The 18,474-nt window shown below is 36.6% G+C and overlaps 7 protein-coding genes across 9 annotated transcripts; 3 read left to right on the forward strand and 4 right to left on the reverse strand.

Annotated features, from left to right (window-relative positions):
- Positions 1-3,353: 3,353 nt before the first annotated feature.
- LOC133335277 (zinc metalloproteinase nas-14) lies at positions 3,354-4,154 on the forward strand. Its single transcript, XM_061543565.1, has one exon. It carries the CDS (start codon positions 3,354-3,356, stop codon positions 4,152-4,154), a length of 801 nt encoding a protein of 266 aa, XP_061399549.1.
- A 178-nt stretch (positions 4,155-4,332) lies between these two features.
- LOC133335296 (uridine-cytidine kinase) lies at positions 4,333-7,285 on the reverse strand. 3 transcript variants are annotated; one of them, XM_061543585.1, is made up of 7 exons: positions 7,121-7,285; positions 6,866-7,056; positions 6,658-6,803; positions 6,359-6,456; positions 6,246-6,294; positions 4,838-4,966; positions 4,333-4,513 (listed from the first exon to the last, which is right to left on the reverse strand). In XM_061543585.1, the coding sequence occupies exons 1-7, from the start codon at positions 7,283-7,285 to the stop codon at positions 4,413-4,415; spliced, it is 879 nt and encodes a 292-aa protein (XP_061399569.1). In that variant the 3' UTR covers positions 4,333-4,412. The 3 variants fall into 3 exon arrangements, with proteins under 3 accessions (XP_061399569.1, XP_061399568.1, XP_061399570.1); XM_061543584.1 differs by lacking the exon at positions 4,333-4,513 and having other exon boundaries at positions 4,690-4,966; XM_061543586.1 differs by lacking the exons at positions 4,333-4,513; positions 4,838-4,966 and adding an exon at positions 5,800-5,983.
- Positions 7,286-7,744: 459 nt separating this feature from the next.
- Positions 7,745-9,383, forward strand: LOC133335300 (protein arginine methyltransferase NDUFAF7 homolog, mitochondrial). Its single transcript, XM_061543589.1, has 4 exons — positions 7,745-7,931; positions 7,994-8,623; positions 8,979-9,158; positions 9,219-9,383. Exons 1-4 carry the CDS (start codon positions 7,821-7,823, stop codon positions 9,381-9,383), a joined length of 1,086 nt encoding a protein of 361 aa, XP_061399573.1. The 5' UTR covers positions 7,745-7,820.
- Positions 9,384-9,485: 102 nt separating this feature from the next.
- LOC133335260 (GRIP and coiled-coil domain-containing protein 1) lies at positions 9,486-11,630 on the reverse strand. Its single transcript, XM_061543550.1, has 2 exons — positions 9,721-11,630; positions 9,486-9,666 (listed from the first exon to the last, which is right to left on the reverse strand). The coding sequence occupies exons 1-2, from the start codon at positions 11,628-11,630 to the stop codon at positions 9,486-9,488; spliced, it is 2,091 nt and encodes a 696-aa protein (XP_061399534.1).
- Positions 11,631-12,810: 1,180 nt separating this feature from the next.
- On the reverse strand, positions 12,811-13,716 carry LOC133335278 (dnaJ homolog subfamily C member 17). Its single transcript, XM_061543567.1, has one exon. The coding sequence runs from the start codon at positions 13,714-13,716 to the stop codon at positions 12,811-12,813; it is 906 nt and encodes a 301-aa protein (XP_061399551.1).
- A 1,626-nt stretch (positions 13,717-15,342) lies between these two features.
- Positions 15,343-15,726, forward strand: LOC133335320 (diphthamide biosynthesis protein 3). Its single transcript, XM_061543608.1, has 3 exons — positions 15,343-15,450; positions 15,513-15,587; positions 15,649-15,726. Exons 1-3 carry the CDS (start codon positions 15,343-15,345, stop codon positions 15,724-15,726), a joined length of 261 nt encoding a protein of 86 aa, XP_061399592.1.
- A 597-nt stretch (positions 15,727-16,323) lies between these two features.
- Positions 16,324-17,732, reverse strand: LOC133335304 (arfaptin-2). Its single transcript, XM_061543592.1, has 5 exons — positions 17,550-17,732; positions 16,981-17,479; positions 16,743-16,908; positions 16,576-16,683; positions 16,324-16,504 (listed from the first exon to the last, which is right to left on the reverse strand). The coding sequence occupies exons 1-5, from the start codon at positions 17,713-17,715 to the stop codon at positions 16,460-16,462; spliced, it is 984 nt and encodes a 327-aa protein (XP_061399576.1). The 5' UTR covers positions 17,716-17,732; the 3' UTR covers positions 16,324-16,459.
- Positions 17,733-18,474: the final 742 nt, after the last annotated feature.

Here is an 18,474-nt window from a genome sequence, read left to right on the forward strand (position 1 = left end):
TTCCTGTCGTCGTTGTTATAGTTGTTATCTGTTTTGTTGTTGCTGTTCTTCGTTTTCTTTGTGATTGATTTGTTGTTATGTGACTGAGCTGGTGCTGCTGTTGACGCCGAGATTTGTCCAATGGATACGACGATGTTGTCGATGACAATGGTGTTACAATTAATGACGACATAGTTGTTGATCACTTTTCACAATGTGAATTGTTTTCGCTGGAAATTCATTGGAAAAACTAAACTGAGGTATCTCTGACAGTTTCAACAGTTTGTTTGCATCTAATTATGCACAACTGCAAGAAACAGAAACTGAAACGCACACTGAAATGTCTCAAATGTTTATTGGTATGTGTTTGTGTCCCGTATCTATGTGATGCGGTTAGATTCTCGGCATATACTACTACTGGCTAACACAGTGGCTAGCAGCAAAAAATACACTTTCTCATCTAGAACTGGTTATCTACAGCACTGGCGGTGGTAGCGACGTTGCGGTTGGTAGTAGTGGTTGTATGCCAGTGTGTAGCTGTATATGTGTGGTTTTTGGTCGTTGATTTTTTGTTGTTGTTGCCGTTGTTTGCTTTGTGCTGTTACCACTTTTTTTGTTTCACTTAACTTTCATTCACATGAACATATTAATATTTTCAATATTTTCTATATTTTTTGTTGCTGAGAGAGGCCATTTGCATAATCAATCGGCCGAATAAAACTATTTACTCACTAACATCGATTCTGATTTTTTCACACTTTGCGTATTTGTGGAATTTCCAATTGTTGTGTTTTGACCGAATTTACAAGAACTACAAACTACAGCACAATTTTGAGGATTTCCAATTTCACAGTTGAATTTCCGTCTCACTTGCTCTTGCACAAATCACATGCAGCCATCTCTTGTGGCTTTTTTCTTTTTGTTTTATACGATACTCAAGTCCCGGTCGGCTAATACTTAACTCTAAACAAAGCAACGATTACGCTCGAGAACAGATAGTAAACTGATTTTGCTAGCCAGCATTAAGTGCGCCAACACTTAGCGCTTACAGGTCTTGCTTACTACTCACAAACACATTGACACACACACACACACACACAGATATGAATCCGGTAGTGTGTGAGTGTGCCAGAAGAATGAGATGGACAGCATAAAAATGCTATCAAAGGTGTAACAGGTAACCATAGTTATGTGCTGAAGCAGGTATCGAAAAGAGAGAGACGACCATCTTGGCATTTGGAAATGGTTTACCACGACGAGGCTTTACTGATTCATTGGGTAGTTGGTGTGTGATTTGCTTTAGCCAATTTAAAATAACGACATGTTTGTGTCTACGATAAAACAACTTCGTGGTGAACTTAACAAATATGTTAACTGGAAATGCCTTTGATCCTGTCGTATTAAGGTAGCAAATTCAAAATCATACCTGAAATTCAAAATGTTAATTAGCTATAAATTGGCGATGAGTATTCAATTAAAATAAACACACAACACATTTATTATTATAATTATTATTATTATATTTATTATTATAATTTTTTAATTTTTAATCATCTATGGGGGAGTTAATTGGATATGTATTGCCCAATATTGCGTATCATAACTATAAAAGCACCTTTAATTCAACTGACCGTCATTCTTCGATAATCACTCCTTTGGGGTTTAATAAAGTATAATAATGTAAGTAAGGGTATTGGCGATTTTCTGCATAGACACGACGAGTCTAGATTCCCCATATTTTCTCGATTGGATTCTGGTCGGAAGATTGAATATTTTTTTGATTTTAACCATTCATGAGTATGACGACTTTTATCAACTGACGCTGAAAAACGAGTCCTTCATTGTTGCTGCTTTCCCAAAATGACTATAATTTGTCTTCCAAGACTTGAAATGTCAAATCAAGCTTTCCGTCGCTATAAAATGCTCCCATACCTTTAAGGAATCGTTTTAAGAAATATCGTGGTTCCTTGCGTATATCTCTCCAATAACAATTAAAACCATCTGGACCATCAAGATTGTATTTTTTTTCTCAGAATACATATTGAAGAGATTAGAGAAGGAACCACGATATTTCTTAAACCAAAGTTGTATTAAGCTCTGATTGAAATCTGTGATTTGAAAACTTTTTTAGCACAAGAGTCAAACTATTTGTTATGTTATGCGAAATTACAACATTGTGGTTTGGATAATGAAGCTAGGGCCTTCAAAATACCGCAAATGGGGGTACCATTCGCCGCATCGGCGAATTTCTACAACAAACACCGGTTGTTGTATTTTGATATGACAAACATATTTTGCCAAAATAAACAGATTGATAAGATTTTTTACACAAATTCTTGTAGAAAATGTTAATAAAAGTATTGCCAAACAAGCTCTTCGAAATTCGGAGATTTTCATTTATAATTTTGTTTTTTAATTTTTTGGTTCAATATTACAACAACATTTTTGGCATTTATTTGCACCAACAGCTAGGCCGATGCGGCTAACTTATTAAATATACCTTGGGCGGTACCCTTAAATAGGGGGCGTCTCCAAAACATGAACCCATATATTTTTTGCATTTATTGTTACCCACGATTGAAATAAATAGATTTTTATCCAAGCAAACGTAAACCTATAGTTTAACTTACCAAGTTATTTATTTCACTGTTTTGAGTTAGTTTTAAATATAATGCAATAACGCATATCAAAATTGCGAAAATTTTGAGAGGTCGAGATGTAAGAATATTATGAGAAAGGCAAACCATATTTGGAGTCTAAAACCATAATTTAATTTAAAAGCGTTTTATTTTGCTCTGCCATGAATATGTGTAGACTGAACATTATATTAGGCCATTCACTATCAATATCTTAATTTATATATGACATATGAATTTTTTGGAACTTTTGTAAATTGTGAAAACGATTGGCAGATTTGTTTAAAATGACTTGTTAACATCGATTAATTTGGACAATCCACCACGAATCCCAAAATATTCGATATTTGCAAGTTGTCTATATTCCAACTTTGTTTGCTATGAATATTCTAACAGTCGGATTATGATTTTTTTATTAATTTATTTATAATATCAATACAAAAGAAGCCTAAGATGCTTTAAAAAATGATTTTCATGATATAAATAGTTTCTATATATTTTTTATCGGCATAACATTGTGTCCCGCAACATCGAATGTTCATAACGTAAGTTCAGTTCAAGGGAGATTCTAATCCATTTTTTTTTTCAAAATAGTTTTTAGCTCAGGAAATTGACTTTTAACGATAACATATTAACATTTCAAAAGAACTTCCGCCGCTAGCTTTTGATATGAATATTGTATAAATGCTTCCAGCCAACACCCACCAGCCATTATAACTAGCAACACTAATAGTCAAAATGTTAAAGGGTTTTGTATTTCGCTTAGTGTGTTTGGTTCTAATTTCTACTCTCTTCAGTAAAGTACACGCCTACACCCTGGACTCAGTTGCCTTTAACCTAACCGAAAATGTTTTAGAAAATCCTGAAGAAACTGGTCCCTATTTAGAGGGGGACATAAAAGACGATAATCCCATCTACAGACATTTGGCATTTCAACGAAATGGCATATTGAGTGCGTCAATGCGATGGCCGCATGGCATAGTACCCTACATTATTCGAGGGTCCTTTTCATCACAGCAGCTGTCCATCATTCATCACGCTTTTAACGAATATCACAAAAACACTTGTATACGGTTTCAAAGGCACAGAAATGAACACGACTATGTTGTTATTACCGACAAAGCTGAAGGATGTTGGTCTAGTGTGGGTCGTATGGGCGGCGAACAAGTTGTTAATCTGGAAAGTCCCAAGTGTTTTTCAAATTATGGTACAACTATACACGAATTAATGCATGTTTTGGGTTTCTATCACGAACAAAATCGCTACGAACGTGACAATTACGTACGCGTGCTCGAGGATAATGTCAAGGCTGGTATGATGGCCAATTTCCAGAAGCTACCGTTTTCTTCGGCAACATCATTTGGAGTGCAGTACGATTATGCCAGTGTAATGCATTACAAATCTACGAGTTTTTCGAAAAATGGAAAACCAACACTGATAGCCCTAAAGCCCTCACCGGACGTCGCAAAAATGGGCCAACGTAGCGGCTTTTCCCCCGGCGATATAAAAAAGATCAATTCTATGTACAAGTGCTATTGAAAATATACATATGACTGTATGTATATTTATATTTATTAAAATACAACAACATTTACAGTAAACAACATATTGCATTTTCCTTAAAGTCAAGAAGATTTGTGGTTAAAAATTTCTATAGAATTAATTAGTTAAATAAGTGGACTAAGATGTAAGCAATAACTTCGGTACGCTATACAATATATTCAATCACAATGTCATTCTAAAGGTATTTCGTTGCATTTATAGGCGTCGTCACAAGCGCGTGTTTGCGACATCTTCTTAGTGCTTAGTAAAATTAAAGTTCTTTTCGAAGAAGACATTGCTCTGGATAGTCAGTTCCTTGCACAAAGTGGAAAATCTTCTGATAGCTCGATAAGAATCTTAAAAAAGAAAGAATATCGAATATATATTTGAAAATAATAATGAGCTAGTATATATAGAAAATAAACAATAAACATATATAGTTTAGTTGGGATTGTTTTGGGTTAGTGCGCGCGATGTACTTTTGTTTGTCTGCCCATTCCGTAATTTTGATTTCTTTGCCCCGGTCGGGCAGCCTGTGGTTGGGCAAAACCTTGATCAGTGAGGCCGACTAAAGCTTCCCATTTTAATATTAGTTGGTGTGATGGTGGATGCAGATGAACTACTATTAGCGTCTGTCGCTGATGTATCAGGAATTTTTACAACCAGCCCGCTCTTCTTACCTCCGGATTCGTTACTTTTTTGGAGATCGACATTCATGTTAATTTGAATATTAGATGAGGAGCCTTTGCGTGACGACGGCTGGTTATTGAGAAGGTCCCTTATGTGCTGGACAATTAAGTCGATGGCAACTAAAAAAGAAGAGATCAATTTAGTAACGATTTTTCAAAATCAGTTCTGGAAGAATATCCGAAAGGTGTTATGCAAAATAAAACATTCAAAAACATGTAGAATAGCATAAAAAGCACTTACCCAATGTATTAGCACTACTTTAACAAACAACGAAATAAAATGATTTGGAAATAATTCCTCGCGGCCAATGAATAGTTTGCAATTTTTATTAGGTGCAATTATCAATAGTTTTTTTAGAGACTCAGATATCTGTCGACATATTGTGATTTGTTATTGCCTGTACTATTGTGAGTCGTGATCAAGAACTTACCTTCATGTCACAGATTATAAGTCATAGATACTATTAACAAATTGTTGCCAACTGTGGTGTATACAAATTCAACCGATGTAATGTGGCCATCGTACTATTTATTTGGTTCTTAAATAAACTTAACATCTAAATCGGCAAATTGTAAATGGGTGAAGGCAAAATAATATGGATTCGTAAATTACTGTAGACAATATTGGAACAAAGCATTCTATAGAAATAAGTAATCCTATTCGGTTATGGTGTTATGAGGGGGGAATGCAAAATAGAAAGCCGCCATTTATGGTTTAAATGCTCAAGTTTGAGAGGACAATCGAATACGGGTAATAGGGCGACCTCGGTTGTGTCACATTGGGTTGATTGGCATGAAGGACGAAAATTAACAGCATCATGAACGTCTGGAACATTATAACTTATAACAAAATTGTATGTGATACTGTGTGTGTATATGTATATATGTGTGGGTGTCCGTGGAAAATCGATGATACACGTCCGTCATATTTTCTGTAACTTTGACATGTATACTTGTTTTAGTGTTCTCGGATCATAGCTGACGGGGTATGATTGCTAGATGAAGTAGTAGTTGAATTAACATTGGTCGAATTATGCGCATTAGCCGTATTGTTGGACGCATTGGCACCCGTATTAATAGCACTGCTACCTGGTCTAAGTATTTCTCCGATATGGTGTACAATTAGATCAATTGCAACTGTAAGAAATATATAATAAAAACAACAGAACAACGAAAATATTTGTAGAAATCAAACTCTAGGTTTATGGGCTCAGTTAGATAAAAATACGAAATAATTGACCTAAAGATACTACTGTGTTTACTGTCGAACAACCAACGAAATCAGTAGAAAAGAGTTAACTCAAATCAGTTACAAATAACAGAACATGTTAGATTGTTAGATGAAAACAAACAAATCAAGCCGCTACATTAATAATCTAGTGTTATTTTGCGAACCCACCTGTATTATCAGCTCCACGAGGTATAATGACGTCTGCAAACTTTTTCGTCTAAAAAATGAAAATAACTATTGAATAGAATATTGTACAACAACGGTAATACTCGCGGACTTACGGGAGAACAGAACTCTTCGAAAGCTGGTTTTACAAATGTCATGTACTGCGTCAAAACAGCATCCAGGTCCCTTCCTCTTTCGTTTATATCTCGAGGAACTAAAATGAAATGAAATCATATATTTCTATGATTCAGAATCCAAACATTATTCTTATCTTAGCTATATACAGACTTAGCATATAAATAACGTTGTAATAACTTGACTTCACAAACAAAACAATTTGTGCTAAATTGTGTTATCTACTTTTTCCATCTGACCAATTATTGTTTAAACATATGTAGCAATTATCTATACACACCTCGTCTGGCTAATCGGGTATCAGAATCTGTATCCACAAACAGTTTCATGTGAAACAAATCCCTTATCTTCGGAAAGTAGAATACCAAAATGCCCTCGAATAGAACCACATCAGCGGGATAAATTGTTAATTTGTTTTCATAGTCCCTGTAAAACACATAAAACTCGTTTATCTGGCATTTGACAAAGTTGTTACCATTGGGACATACAAGGAATTTGTTTTGTAATCGTAACCCGGAATTTCCACTTTTACGCCCTTCAATATAGCTTCCAATGTGTCATACATCAGTTGTTCATCGAATGCATCGGGATGATCGAAATTGTAAAGACCTTGAAACGCCTTTGCTTTCTCTGCTGGTGTCAGTTCGCGATAAAAACTGTCTTGACTTATCGTTACGACCTATTTTTGTTATAAAAAATACGTAAGGTTAGACTCTACAGCTGATAAATAAAGTATAACGAACCTGTCGTTGGGTGTGATCCATGTCGGTTTGGCCCAACTCTGTCATAATCTTTTTGCACACTGTAGATTTTCCACTTGCCGTACCTCCTGCAACGCCAATAAGAAATGGTTTTTTGACGACATCCCCATTTGGTAAACTCAAAGTTTGTGTGTGGTCCACGTCCATTGTACTAAAAATGCGTTATTGCTCTTCAACGCACAACAATCACTTGGTATTACTACAATAGTAAAGGTCTAATGGTGGCAAAGTTAATATTGGGGAGAAGCAGCATATGTCGTTGTAGCCTATGTCGTCGGTCGTAGACTGTCTGTGAGATTTTGACGTAAGCGACTTGACATTTGTCGTTAACGCATACAGCTGTTCGGCGCTTTCAGCTGTTTTCTGCTGTGCCGTAGTTGCCATAACAGAGGGAGCTGAACTGACTGGCCCATGAAGTGCCGCACTTCTTGTGTAATTGAGAGCGAAAATGCATAGACAGTGTTTGAGGCGTTTGAAACAATTAACCACTCCTAGTCGGCAATTATGTTACAAACCAGTGAAGAGGCCTACATTACTAAGGGACGCACCGACCCCCAAGAGTATTAGGAAACAGCCAGCTGAAGATGTACGACGTTCTGTCGACAACAATAAGGTAGTCGATCTCACAAAACATCTGCAGGCGAAAATATTGGCAACCGGACCCATAACCGTTGCCGAATATATGCGTGAGGTACTGACAAATCCACAGTCCGGTTATTACATGAATCGGGATGTGTTTGGACGAGAAGGTGACTTTGTAACATCCCCAGAAATATCTCAAATATTTGGAGAGGTAAGTCTGTGGAACAACTACAGCAGCCGCAACAAAATACGTTAATTAATCTTTGTTCTTAGCTTGTGGCCATTTGGATTTTGAGTGAATGGCAAAAATTGGGAAGTCCACCGTTTCAGTTGGTAGAATTGGGACCGGGAAGAGGTACACTGATGCGTGATGTGATAAAGGTCCTGTCTAAATTCAAACTTAGCACTGGGTTCTCTATTCACATGGTGGAGATTAGTCCACATCTCAGTAAGATACAAGCCCAACTTCTTTGCTATAACTTTGACGACTGCGACCCCAATGTTGATGTGTATTATCGCAAAGGAGAAACAGCGTCAGGCACGAAAATATATTGGTACAGCCGATTGGAAGACGTGCCACGCAATTTCTCTGTGGTGATGGCTCACGAGTTCTTTGATGCCTTGCCAATACATAAGTTCCAGCTAGACAATGGTTTGTGGAAGGAAGTACACATAGATGTGGGCGAAAAAAACGATGTGGATTTCAGACTTGTTCTGTCCAAAAATCAAACACCCCTCTCTAAGATATATTCGCCGGTGGACGGTGAAACAAGAACGTCCTTAGAATACTCTTTGGAAGCGGATCGATTAGTTGGGCTACTTGCGGAACGATTCGAGTCGGATGGTGGCATTGGCCTCATAATGGATTATGGCCATTTTGGTGAAAAAGCTGACACATTTAGAGTGAGTTATCAGCAAGTATAATCGCTTTATTGTTTATCTTTGGTTCAATATTGAAAATTATGTTGGGAACAAGTAGAATACAAGAGCTGGATTGGGATCGATCTTAAATTACTACAAGTTGTTGTTGTAGCAGCCCTATTGATTTTACACAATGGGCTGAGGTGACAGACGTTGGCCGAATAAGACTCGGGTCGTTTCTGATCGTAGACTCCTCTACAGGTAGGTCTTGGTGATTACATCAATAAAAATATTATTGGACGAAGTCCCGGTCCAGCTCATATATTCAGCATATCCCGATATTTGTTAGCTGAATAAATTCACATAAAATCTAGTTTGGTTTTCGAATGAAATTTAGGCATTTAAAAAACACACTCTGCACGACCCCCTGAAGAAGCCCGGATCAGCTGACCTTACAGCCGATGTAGATTTTCGACAGTTGAAAACTGTAGCTGAGCAAAAAAATCAAGTTGTGTGTTTTGGTCCTGTGGAACAAGGCGTTTTCTTAGACAGAATGCAGGGAAAGGCGCGATTAGAGGTAAATCTACTAATTTTAGTAATACATCGAAAAATTGTACCAACCATTTTCCTCTTACAGGCCTTATTAAAGAATGCTCTTCCAGAGAATCAACCAACTATTATGTCAGCCTACGAGATGCTAACTCATCCCAACCAAATGGGAACACGATTTAAGTTCTTTTCTATGTTCCCGGCGGTATTAAAAGATCATTTGGCTAAGTTTCCTGTAAATGGATTCCACTAAATAAATTGAATACCTCATGTTCGTGTGGTCATTGTTGTATATTATTGTGTAAATACATAAGAATGTTTAACAGAGACTTAAAAACTACAAACAAAAAAGGGTTTACTTCTTCTGAAGGGAAGCGTTAATGACCTGCATCTCAGCTGGTGTAAACTGCAAAACAGCACTAATTGCATTCATCATATGACGTTTTCCATCGGCATCTTTGGATACAATATAGCTGATGACGACGTTTTTCAGATATTCCAAATTAGCTCCCTCTCGTGTTTGGCACCGCTCCAACCTGAAAAGGGAGCATTGTAATTAAATGTTATACTGTGTTATTTTATATGGGTACCTATCGACTTGCTCCTCCAATGCATCTATTTTATTGCTAAGTTCCTCTTGGCTAACTACTTTATCGTGTATAGCTTTCCGCATAGCTGTTTCCGCTTGATATTTGGCTTTCCTCAAATTCGCGATCTCGATGTCTTTTCGAGCGATTTCGTTGGCGTAATGAAGCATGTGACAACTTTCGCCCACGGAAAGTTTCTTTGCTTTCAGTGACACCTTGCGGATGTTGGACGACGTTGTAACATCTTCATTACTCTCGCCGTCTGAAGATGCACAAACTGGAGCTTCGTTGGGTAATAATTGGGCGCCTACATTATTTGAACTGTGAAATATTTCAAACGATGTCTGTAAAGCCTTAATCTCCTGTTCTTTTTCATCCAACAGCTGTAGCGATCTCTGTCGTTGTTTCTGGAGTTGCTGCTCCAACTCAGTCAATTTAATACGATACTCATTTTCAATATCACTTTGCAAACTCTTCCACTTGTCTCTCTCTTCTTTAACGCTTAGCTGAAGCTTTTCATTGTAATGCTTCAATTCCAGTTCCTGTTCGTCTATGTTGCGATTTAGAACCTTGACCTTTTCTTGCAATGTTGAAACGTGGGATTTCTGTTGCTCAACCTTTTCTTTGAGTTGCTCTATCTCACACTTCGCCGCGTCCAATTCATGTAAAGTTCCAATTAATTCTTCCTGGCAATGCGAATGATCGGTGCTCACGGAGAATATACTGGCCAAATCCATTGGATTCGATGAGCGAGAGTTTTCTGTAAGAATTATGCGTTTTAAACGCAATATTTCATCCACTATGTGACCCAAGTCAGTGTCGTTGTAACTGTCGCTTATGCCGATAGCCTTTTCAGCACACTTCTGGAATGTTGTTACGTTTTCGTTTGTCGCCCTTTCCAAATCCTGCAGTTGCTTCTTCAGCGCATTAATTGCTTCCTGATCCTGTTGACGAAGTCGATCATAATTGCCCACGGTCTTGCTGAGCTCTGCTAGCTTAGTTTCGAGATTGGTTAAATTTGCTTCATGGAGAATGGCTTGCTTGCGCGATTCATCCTCAGCCATTTGCACCCGTCGTTGTTCATTTTTAATGGCCACAGCATGTTGCTCTTTCAGCTGTTGCATTTCCAGTTGGAGTTGTTTCAAGAGAGTCGTGCTATTTGGGCTACCTTTAGCGTTGTCGGATATGCCCTTTTCCGCTTGAAGCTGTTTTAGTTGAGCTTTTGCTTCCTTAAGTTGAGTTTGTAACTCATTGAGTCGAGTGTGCTCAGCTTCGTTACTGGCGAAATTGGTTTTGAAGTTGTTCAATTGCATTTCGATGTTTTCCTTCAGATGTCTCTCGTCGGCATATAGTTTCTGTAGCTCCCGAATCATAAGCATTTGATTGTTCGTTTCCTTTTCTCGTTCTTGTCGTTCAATTATCCATTTGGCCTTGACTTCATCCACATCCGCTTTGGCACGTTCTTTACTTTCCAACAGCTTCGCTTGCAGATCACTTATCAACTGCTCCTTCTGTTGTATTTGAGAGCGAAGTAGTTTTTTATCGGCCTGAAAAGATGCTTCCATTCGCGACTTTTCAGCCGACAGTGTCGCCAAGGAGTTCATCAGAGTGGCTATCTGACTCTGAATATTTGATTTGTCTTCACTGTTCTCATTGTCAGTTGTGGACGAGGTATCCGTTTCGCTTTTCGTCGACGGATCAGAAACGAGAGATTTAGAAGGCCCACACTCATCGTTAACGGGTTGCACTTGTTTTTGGGAGCTAATTGCAGCCAAGCTAGTCTCCAAGGCCTCCTTCTCTTTGAGTAAACCTTTGTAGGCGGTCACAACATCTTTCAATCTTTTTTCATACCGTGCCAATTGCTCCTTTTGAGAGTTTATTACACTCTCCAAGTCCCTCTTCGTTCGGTCCATTGTGTTCAAGAAGTATATTGCCACATACCTCCGTGCAATTCCGAACGACAAGCCAAGCTAAAAACGTTCCAAATGATAACGAAACAGGGGACAGAAGAGAATGACCGAAAATGGAATTGTTTAGAAAATAGACATGGTAAATGGGGAAAACAAAACAGATTTATTAGAGTAGCCGTATATCTCAATTACCCAATCTGCGAAAAAAAATTCGAGTAGTTTGACAGTTATACGAGAAAATCTAATTTGTTTTCGAAAAAAATGTTTTTATACAGGAATAAATTTTGTTATCTACTTAATTAAATGTGCAGTTCCATGGCATGATTGTACAAGGTAAATGCAGATCCCAACTGAGTTGATTTGAAAGTAATACTCTTGTCCATATGAATAAGGCAAATTATTTTTTTAATGAGCTAAAAGAAAAACTTAATAAGCAAAAAATGAAACCTCTTTAATCCATGTGTCTGCTGGGAATTTAAATATTTCTTTCCACTGATAATATCCGGTATATTTAGGTTAATATAAATTAGTCATTTGAGTATTAACATAATGCAGCAAAAAATAGTTTAGAAGTTATAGTTCATTTTTTTAATTACCCAAATTGTTGCATTTATAAAAAATATTGCAATTGCTGTCATTCGACTGCATATTCCGTTTTTCTACCGACTTCCCACATTCTTCCTCATCGCTCCTATAATCCTATACCATATAATCCATATCCATTCCGTTTTCCATTTGTAAAGTGTTTTTTTTTCGTTTTAAAATTTAATCATGTGGCTCAATTTTTTTAATTTACAAATGTAGAGAATGGACTGAGTGTGTGTGTTCAAAAATGTTTTAACGAATGAAATTCCCCTCATAATTTCGTTGAGTGCAATAAAGTTTTCAGATTTTGCGCTCGAAGGTTTTAAAGAGGAATGATATAAATCTTAATCGAATTTCAATTTGGTTACAATTTCGAACTAAATAACAAGTAAAACAGCCAAAAATTCAACCTATTCAGGAAAAACATAATTATTTGTTTCTATTAGAATCAATATTCGACGCTCGCGATTCAATTTAATGTTTCTATAAAAAACGAGAAGCTAAGTTTTTTTTAAAACTTGACTATGAATAACATCAATAAACCCTATATCGAGAATCTACGGAAAAATACAAATTCATTATAATTATTTCTGTTTATTTACTGATCTTCGTCTTCTTTTAACATTTGCTCTATTAGACGTTTGCGTTCTTCGGCTTGTCTCAACTTTCGCATAACCAAATCTTCATAGTCCAGCGTTGTACTTTGGCTCGTTTGTTGGGACGCTTTCCCATCATTGGATTTGGAAGATTCGTCTATCCACTCTATGTGCAACGGATTTTCAATTAGTCCTTTTTCGTACATCATCGCCATTTCGGCAGCTTCTCGCGATTTGAATTCGATTAGAGCACTGCCATTTTTTTTGCTCATTACTATGGCGACAATGTCACCATACTTTTTCATAAACTTCGTTAATATGTCATCGGAATATCCTCCGTTTGCTTCGTCCTTTTTATTAGAGTTCCATTTGATTTTCAATCGATGTGGCTTTGAGGTTGTACTGTCTGCATTATTTTGATGTCCTGATAATGATTTCTGCAACTGCTCTCGGAGCAACCTCTGCTCTTCTTCAAGTAATCGTGATCCTTCTCTTCTTAATCGTTCAATTTGATCATTGAGTATCTCTTCATCCGTCTTCTGTACCTTATATGTGTTGTGACTTTTCGAAAACAGATTACTGAGGGCGTCCTTTTCTCTGCGTTCCAAATCCTCCTTTAGTTTCTGTCGCTTGGAATCTAGTTGTCTATGTCGAACTTCGGCCGCCTGCCTGGCCTTCCACACTTTGTCGTATGCCGCTCTGGCAGCTACATCAGAAAGCACCTCCAAAGCCTTGGACAGCTCATGGAAAAGTTCGGCCGCCTTTGGATTGTCAGGGTTCTTATCCGGATGGCATTCCAACGCTTTTTTACGATATGCTTTTCTGATCTCACTTTCTTGGGCATCAACATCAATACCCAATATCTCGTAGAGATTTTTGTCACTCAACTTCTGGTTCGCGCTTGCCATTTCCGTTTGTCTTATTTATTTTTAGATCAAATCCTCCGGAATACTAGGGCACACATAAGCCCACCTGGAACCGATTCAGATGCCGGAGATGTTAATGTCACTTTGTTTAGAAAAAGTGTCAAAAGGGGAATGCGATTCCGTCATTCTCTTGCTCTTTCTTTGATTTTGTTTTCATTTATGGCAGATTTAATAAGGTAGCAAAATTAGAGCAGAAGTTGGTACAAACATGGTACAACTAAATATCAAACATGTTGTAATTTGTCGTCATGCGTATCGCGTTAACAGCGCAAATCAACTCAAAGCGCCAGTGTTATCGTTTCTTTGTGGGTGTTGTATTTTCGATAACACATAACGCGACAATAACCAAAACGACGATTCCACATATTCAATGGAATATTACAAACGACAAAACAAAATTGAAATTTTTTTTAAATTAATCCATATAATTTATGTTTCCATTCGAAAATTCATTTTTTTTTTGTTATTTTTGTCAGCAGTTATTCTTAGAAGAATTATTATTTATTTATTATTTATTTTATTTGTATATATTTTTAGCGATTTAAAGCGAGAAAAAAATAGCTGGACTACCTACCCGTTGCGTTATGTGTTATCGAAAATACAACAACCACAAGGAAACGATAACACAAACGCTCGAAGTTGATGTGCGCTTCGCTTCGGAGTTAAATACATTTGAACTTTTTGCGTGCGTTAACGCGATAACAAAAAACGCTCAACGCGAACTTTCTGCTTAGTCCTTTAATTTTGACAGCATGAAAATATTTATATTTTTTCATTTATAACATTTTCAAACTTTTTCAGTAAAATTGAAAATGATGAATGAAAAGTACAAAATTGTATAGTTTTTATATACTATGTAGCAGGATGTAAATTTTGTTTTCTACATAATGCAATATGCATTTCTTTTCCCTTGGTTTTAATTAGCGTACAAAACAAGGAGCAAATGTGCGGAAACTCAAACAAAAAATTCTCCAATTTTTTATGTATATAACAATGTATTAAAAACAACAAAATTTTCAGAAAAAACGGAACACATGAATGAAAAGTAAAAAAGCTATGGGTTCTTACTATATTCAGGAGAAAGAGAATAATTTTTTCTATTTAAAATCATAGGTAATAAACACAAATAAGTTGAGATTTCGGGGTAAAAGGAGAAACAACAAATTTGAAAAAGAAAATTCTGATGACATCAATTAAGAATAGTGTTGTATGAACGGGTTAATTCACGTAGGTAATTCTGAGAGCGAACTACGTTGTTCGGATGCCCGTCAGAACATGGCATTATTAAATACTCCTTGGATCCAAGGTTGAAGTTTTGGTGTAAAACAAGAAACAAAAAGTTTGAAACAAATATAATAGGGTTGTATGAACGGAACAATTCATGTACACAATTCCGAAAGCGAATTTCGTTATGCCCGTCAGAACATTGCATAAACAAAATCTATCTGCTTTCTTTATCGGCCATTCTTTCTTTGTTCTGATTTCTTAATATCACACTTCGATAACGATTATTCAATTAATATATTTGTCATCCCTGTTCTGAATCACTCACGTTGTTCGGTTTTTGTTTTGGTTTTGTCTTTTTTTTGGACGTGGGGTGGTAAGAAAATGAGCATTTATCACGACGAAGTAGAAATTGAGGATTTCGAGTATGACGAGGAAGAGGAAATGTACTACTACCCTTGTCCATGCGGAGACCGCTTTCAAATTTCCAAGGTAAATAACAATGAGCGCAAATCTAGGCGTAATACAATTTATACTAATTTTTAACAACTTAGGAAGAATTGATGGAAGGAGAAGAAGTTGCCACATGCCCAAGCTGCTCATTAATTATAAAAGTCATTTATGATCCGGTAAGTAGATTAAGAATCGTTCGTCACTGGAATAGTAACAACATTCAAGCAACAATTATAGGACATGTTCAAAGCTGAAAATCAGGATAAAGGTGTTCTTAATGAAAAATTGACACAATTAAAATTGGAAACAAACTAGAATCTGAAATTGGTGTGGAAACATTGATGGAAACCAGAGTTAGCATGGAATAACCATCCCTGATCTCAGATTGGTAAGGAATCGGAATAAAATGCTGTTGTGATCGTGGGGTCCTCTTGCGCGAAATAATCTCATTTGGATAGAACACATTTGTAGCTTGCAGGACCTATAACCAGCGCACATCATATTTCATTATAAATGACGCAAAAATAAAATTCGTAAAAACACTAATGGTTTCGTATTTAGTTTGCTTTTTTCTGTGGTCGATTATCATTTTCAGACAGATTCTGAAGTGATATGATCATTTGAAGGATTTTATCCCACACTTGCCAGAGTGACACTACAAAACAATTATGAGTATTGCTTTTAACACACAATTGTTGACGTAAGACATCAAGTTCTACGCATGGTCATATTGACACTAGCGATAAACACGTCATAGCAGCCCAGGATTTAGTTAGTTTTTTCTAAAATTTATATTTGTTCCATGATAGAATTGACTGTTGAAGTATACTACAAAAGATTTAGCTTTTAAATACAAGTTCGTAAATATATTTAGTACATAAAAAGCCATAAAAATACATATACATACGTACGTTTTATTCATTTTATGTTTTTTTTTTCGTTTTTTTTAGTTAATTAACCATAAGAATATATGAATGGACAAGAGAAAATACTTTTGGTTTTGCTTTTCAAGGAATATTTTAGAATATACTTCCGGTTAAACGGATTACTACTGTTCCAGCCAAGACCCTGTTACGGAATTAGGAGATTTTAACTGTAAAAAGAAGGGAACGGTAAAGGACATTAGTTGCAATTTCAGATGTAAAAAACTTTCACATTTAAAACCTTTATATTGAATTGTTTCAGTGTTGTTTCAAGTGCGGTTGCATTTCCAGAAAAGTAAGCTGAGATGGCATTGTGCAAAAGCACCAACTGCTTATGCATTACTTTAATCTGAAACATAAATTAGGATTAAGACTATCTGTGTGACAACTGAAGGAGCAAGTACGTACTCTATTCTCATCCAAAAACTGCATTTTAATGGCGACATCATCTCTTAATTTTTCATAAAGTTCCTTGTGTTGTGTGTAATTCTTCTGTAAGTCCTCTGTTGTCGACGACTGAGGTATCTCAGGTTTGCTATTTTCCAAATCCATGCGATATGCATCAAACTCAACTCTAATCAGAAACAACATTTTATTAAAAACAAATTACGAAGAAGACGGCGATAAATACATGTGCTGAACTTACCTGGCAGTTTCGTATTGCCTAATTGTGAGCAGAGTATCGTCAATTGTTTTATTGCACAATGTATTCACTGATGATATGAAGAAGTTGAGGGCATTCAGCAGAAGTTCGCCATTTTTGGTTAATGATCGTTGGGTTTCCGAGTTACAAGTAAATTCCTTTTGAAGCTCTGGATTCTTTTGCGCCAGGTCTGCAAAGGCATCGGCCAGCGCGTGTTGAGTGACGACTACATGATGAAAATGTGAACTAAACGCTCTGGCCAGACGTAAAACAGAAAGGTATTTGCGCTGTGTATCGCGCAACTGTTCAATATGGGCCTCCAACTCTGAGTCCACAGTGCGCTGAGATTTTCCTAACTTTTCGAGCATTATTTGTCGTGTGCATTTGTATGTTGATATACTCCAATTTTTTATACTATCAATCTTCGAGGCACCGGTTCGCAGTATGCTGGTATCTACACTGCCATTGAGTGGACTTCTAGGAGACATAGGCGTTGTGGGAGCTGCAATATTAATAAAAACACACCAATTTAATTTCTATGAAAGCCCAAGGCGAATACAAATATAGTTCACCTGAATGGTTTCTAAGAGACAAGCTTGTGGGTGGTGACTTGAAAGGGGGTGGACAGCTACTTGAATCCTCAGTTCCTGTATGCACAGCATTGTCGCTTTCATTCATGGACGGTGCATCCTTCAGCATCTCATGTATACTGCGTTCTACTCGCACAGAATGGGCCATAATTAACTGCTAATTTTTTCACGTACTTCTATCAATAAATTTCCTTTTTGTTTCTATAATAAACAGATCAGAGTTCACTGACTTCGTCGCAATGAAAAGTTTTTTTTCTCGATTCTTTATCTGTTTGGTGGTTGGCCCTATTGCAACGAAAGACGTCTGGTAATAATCAGAATCAACCTGTTCAATGCGGAATAGTTTTGTCTAATAGTTCGTTACATTGAAATTGTTTACATCACTTACAAAAAATTATTGGTAGATATTTTTATGAAAAAAAATTACCGTGAAATTGACGAAAAGGAAGTAGTCCACAGATACGAGTCGAATCAACGGTTGCCGCCGTTTGTTACACTCCAAAGCCGCGTTAGCCCAATAAGGATACGAATCTCTATAACGATGTTCACATGTAAACATATTAAGTGGTAATTGTGATTGGTAACTCAACAATTTGCAAAAATGTCCCTGCCTTATTTTTGAAAGGTGATGTTACTTTGGAGGCATCAAACATGTTATTTTATTCACTTTTAATTTTGTTTTAAATAGTAAATTTAGTACAGAATATATATATACAGTGAGTGTAATAAGTATTTTGCCTCAATAAAAATTTGAAAAAATTCCAATATATACGCCTAAAGCCAGCAAACTAAAGATGTAAAATGAATTATGTATGATGGAATATGTTTGTGGACATATTTAGATCGTATTTCTGCAATAATCACAGCGTAAGACCTATTGATCTCGAAGATATCGGCCGAAATATAT

This window comes from Musca vetustissima, unplaced genomic scaffold (assembly GCF_032173495.1).
Source record: "Musca vetustissima isolate MV318-11 ecotype Yass unplaced genomic scaffold, APGP_CSIRO_Mvet_v1 utg3273, whole genome shotgun sequence".
NCBI classification, from domain to species: domain Eukaryota; kingdom Metazoa; phylum Arthropoda; class Insecta; order Diptera; family Muscidae; genus Musca; species Musca vetustissima.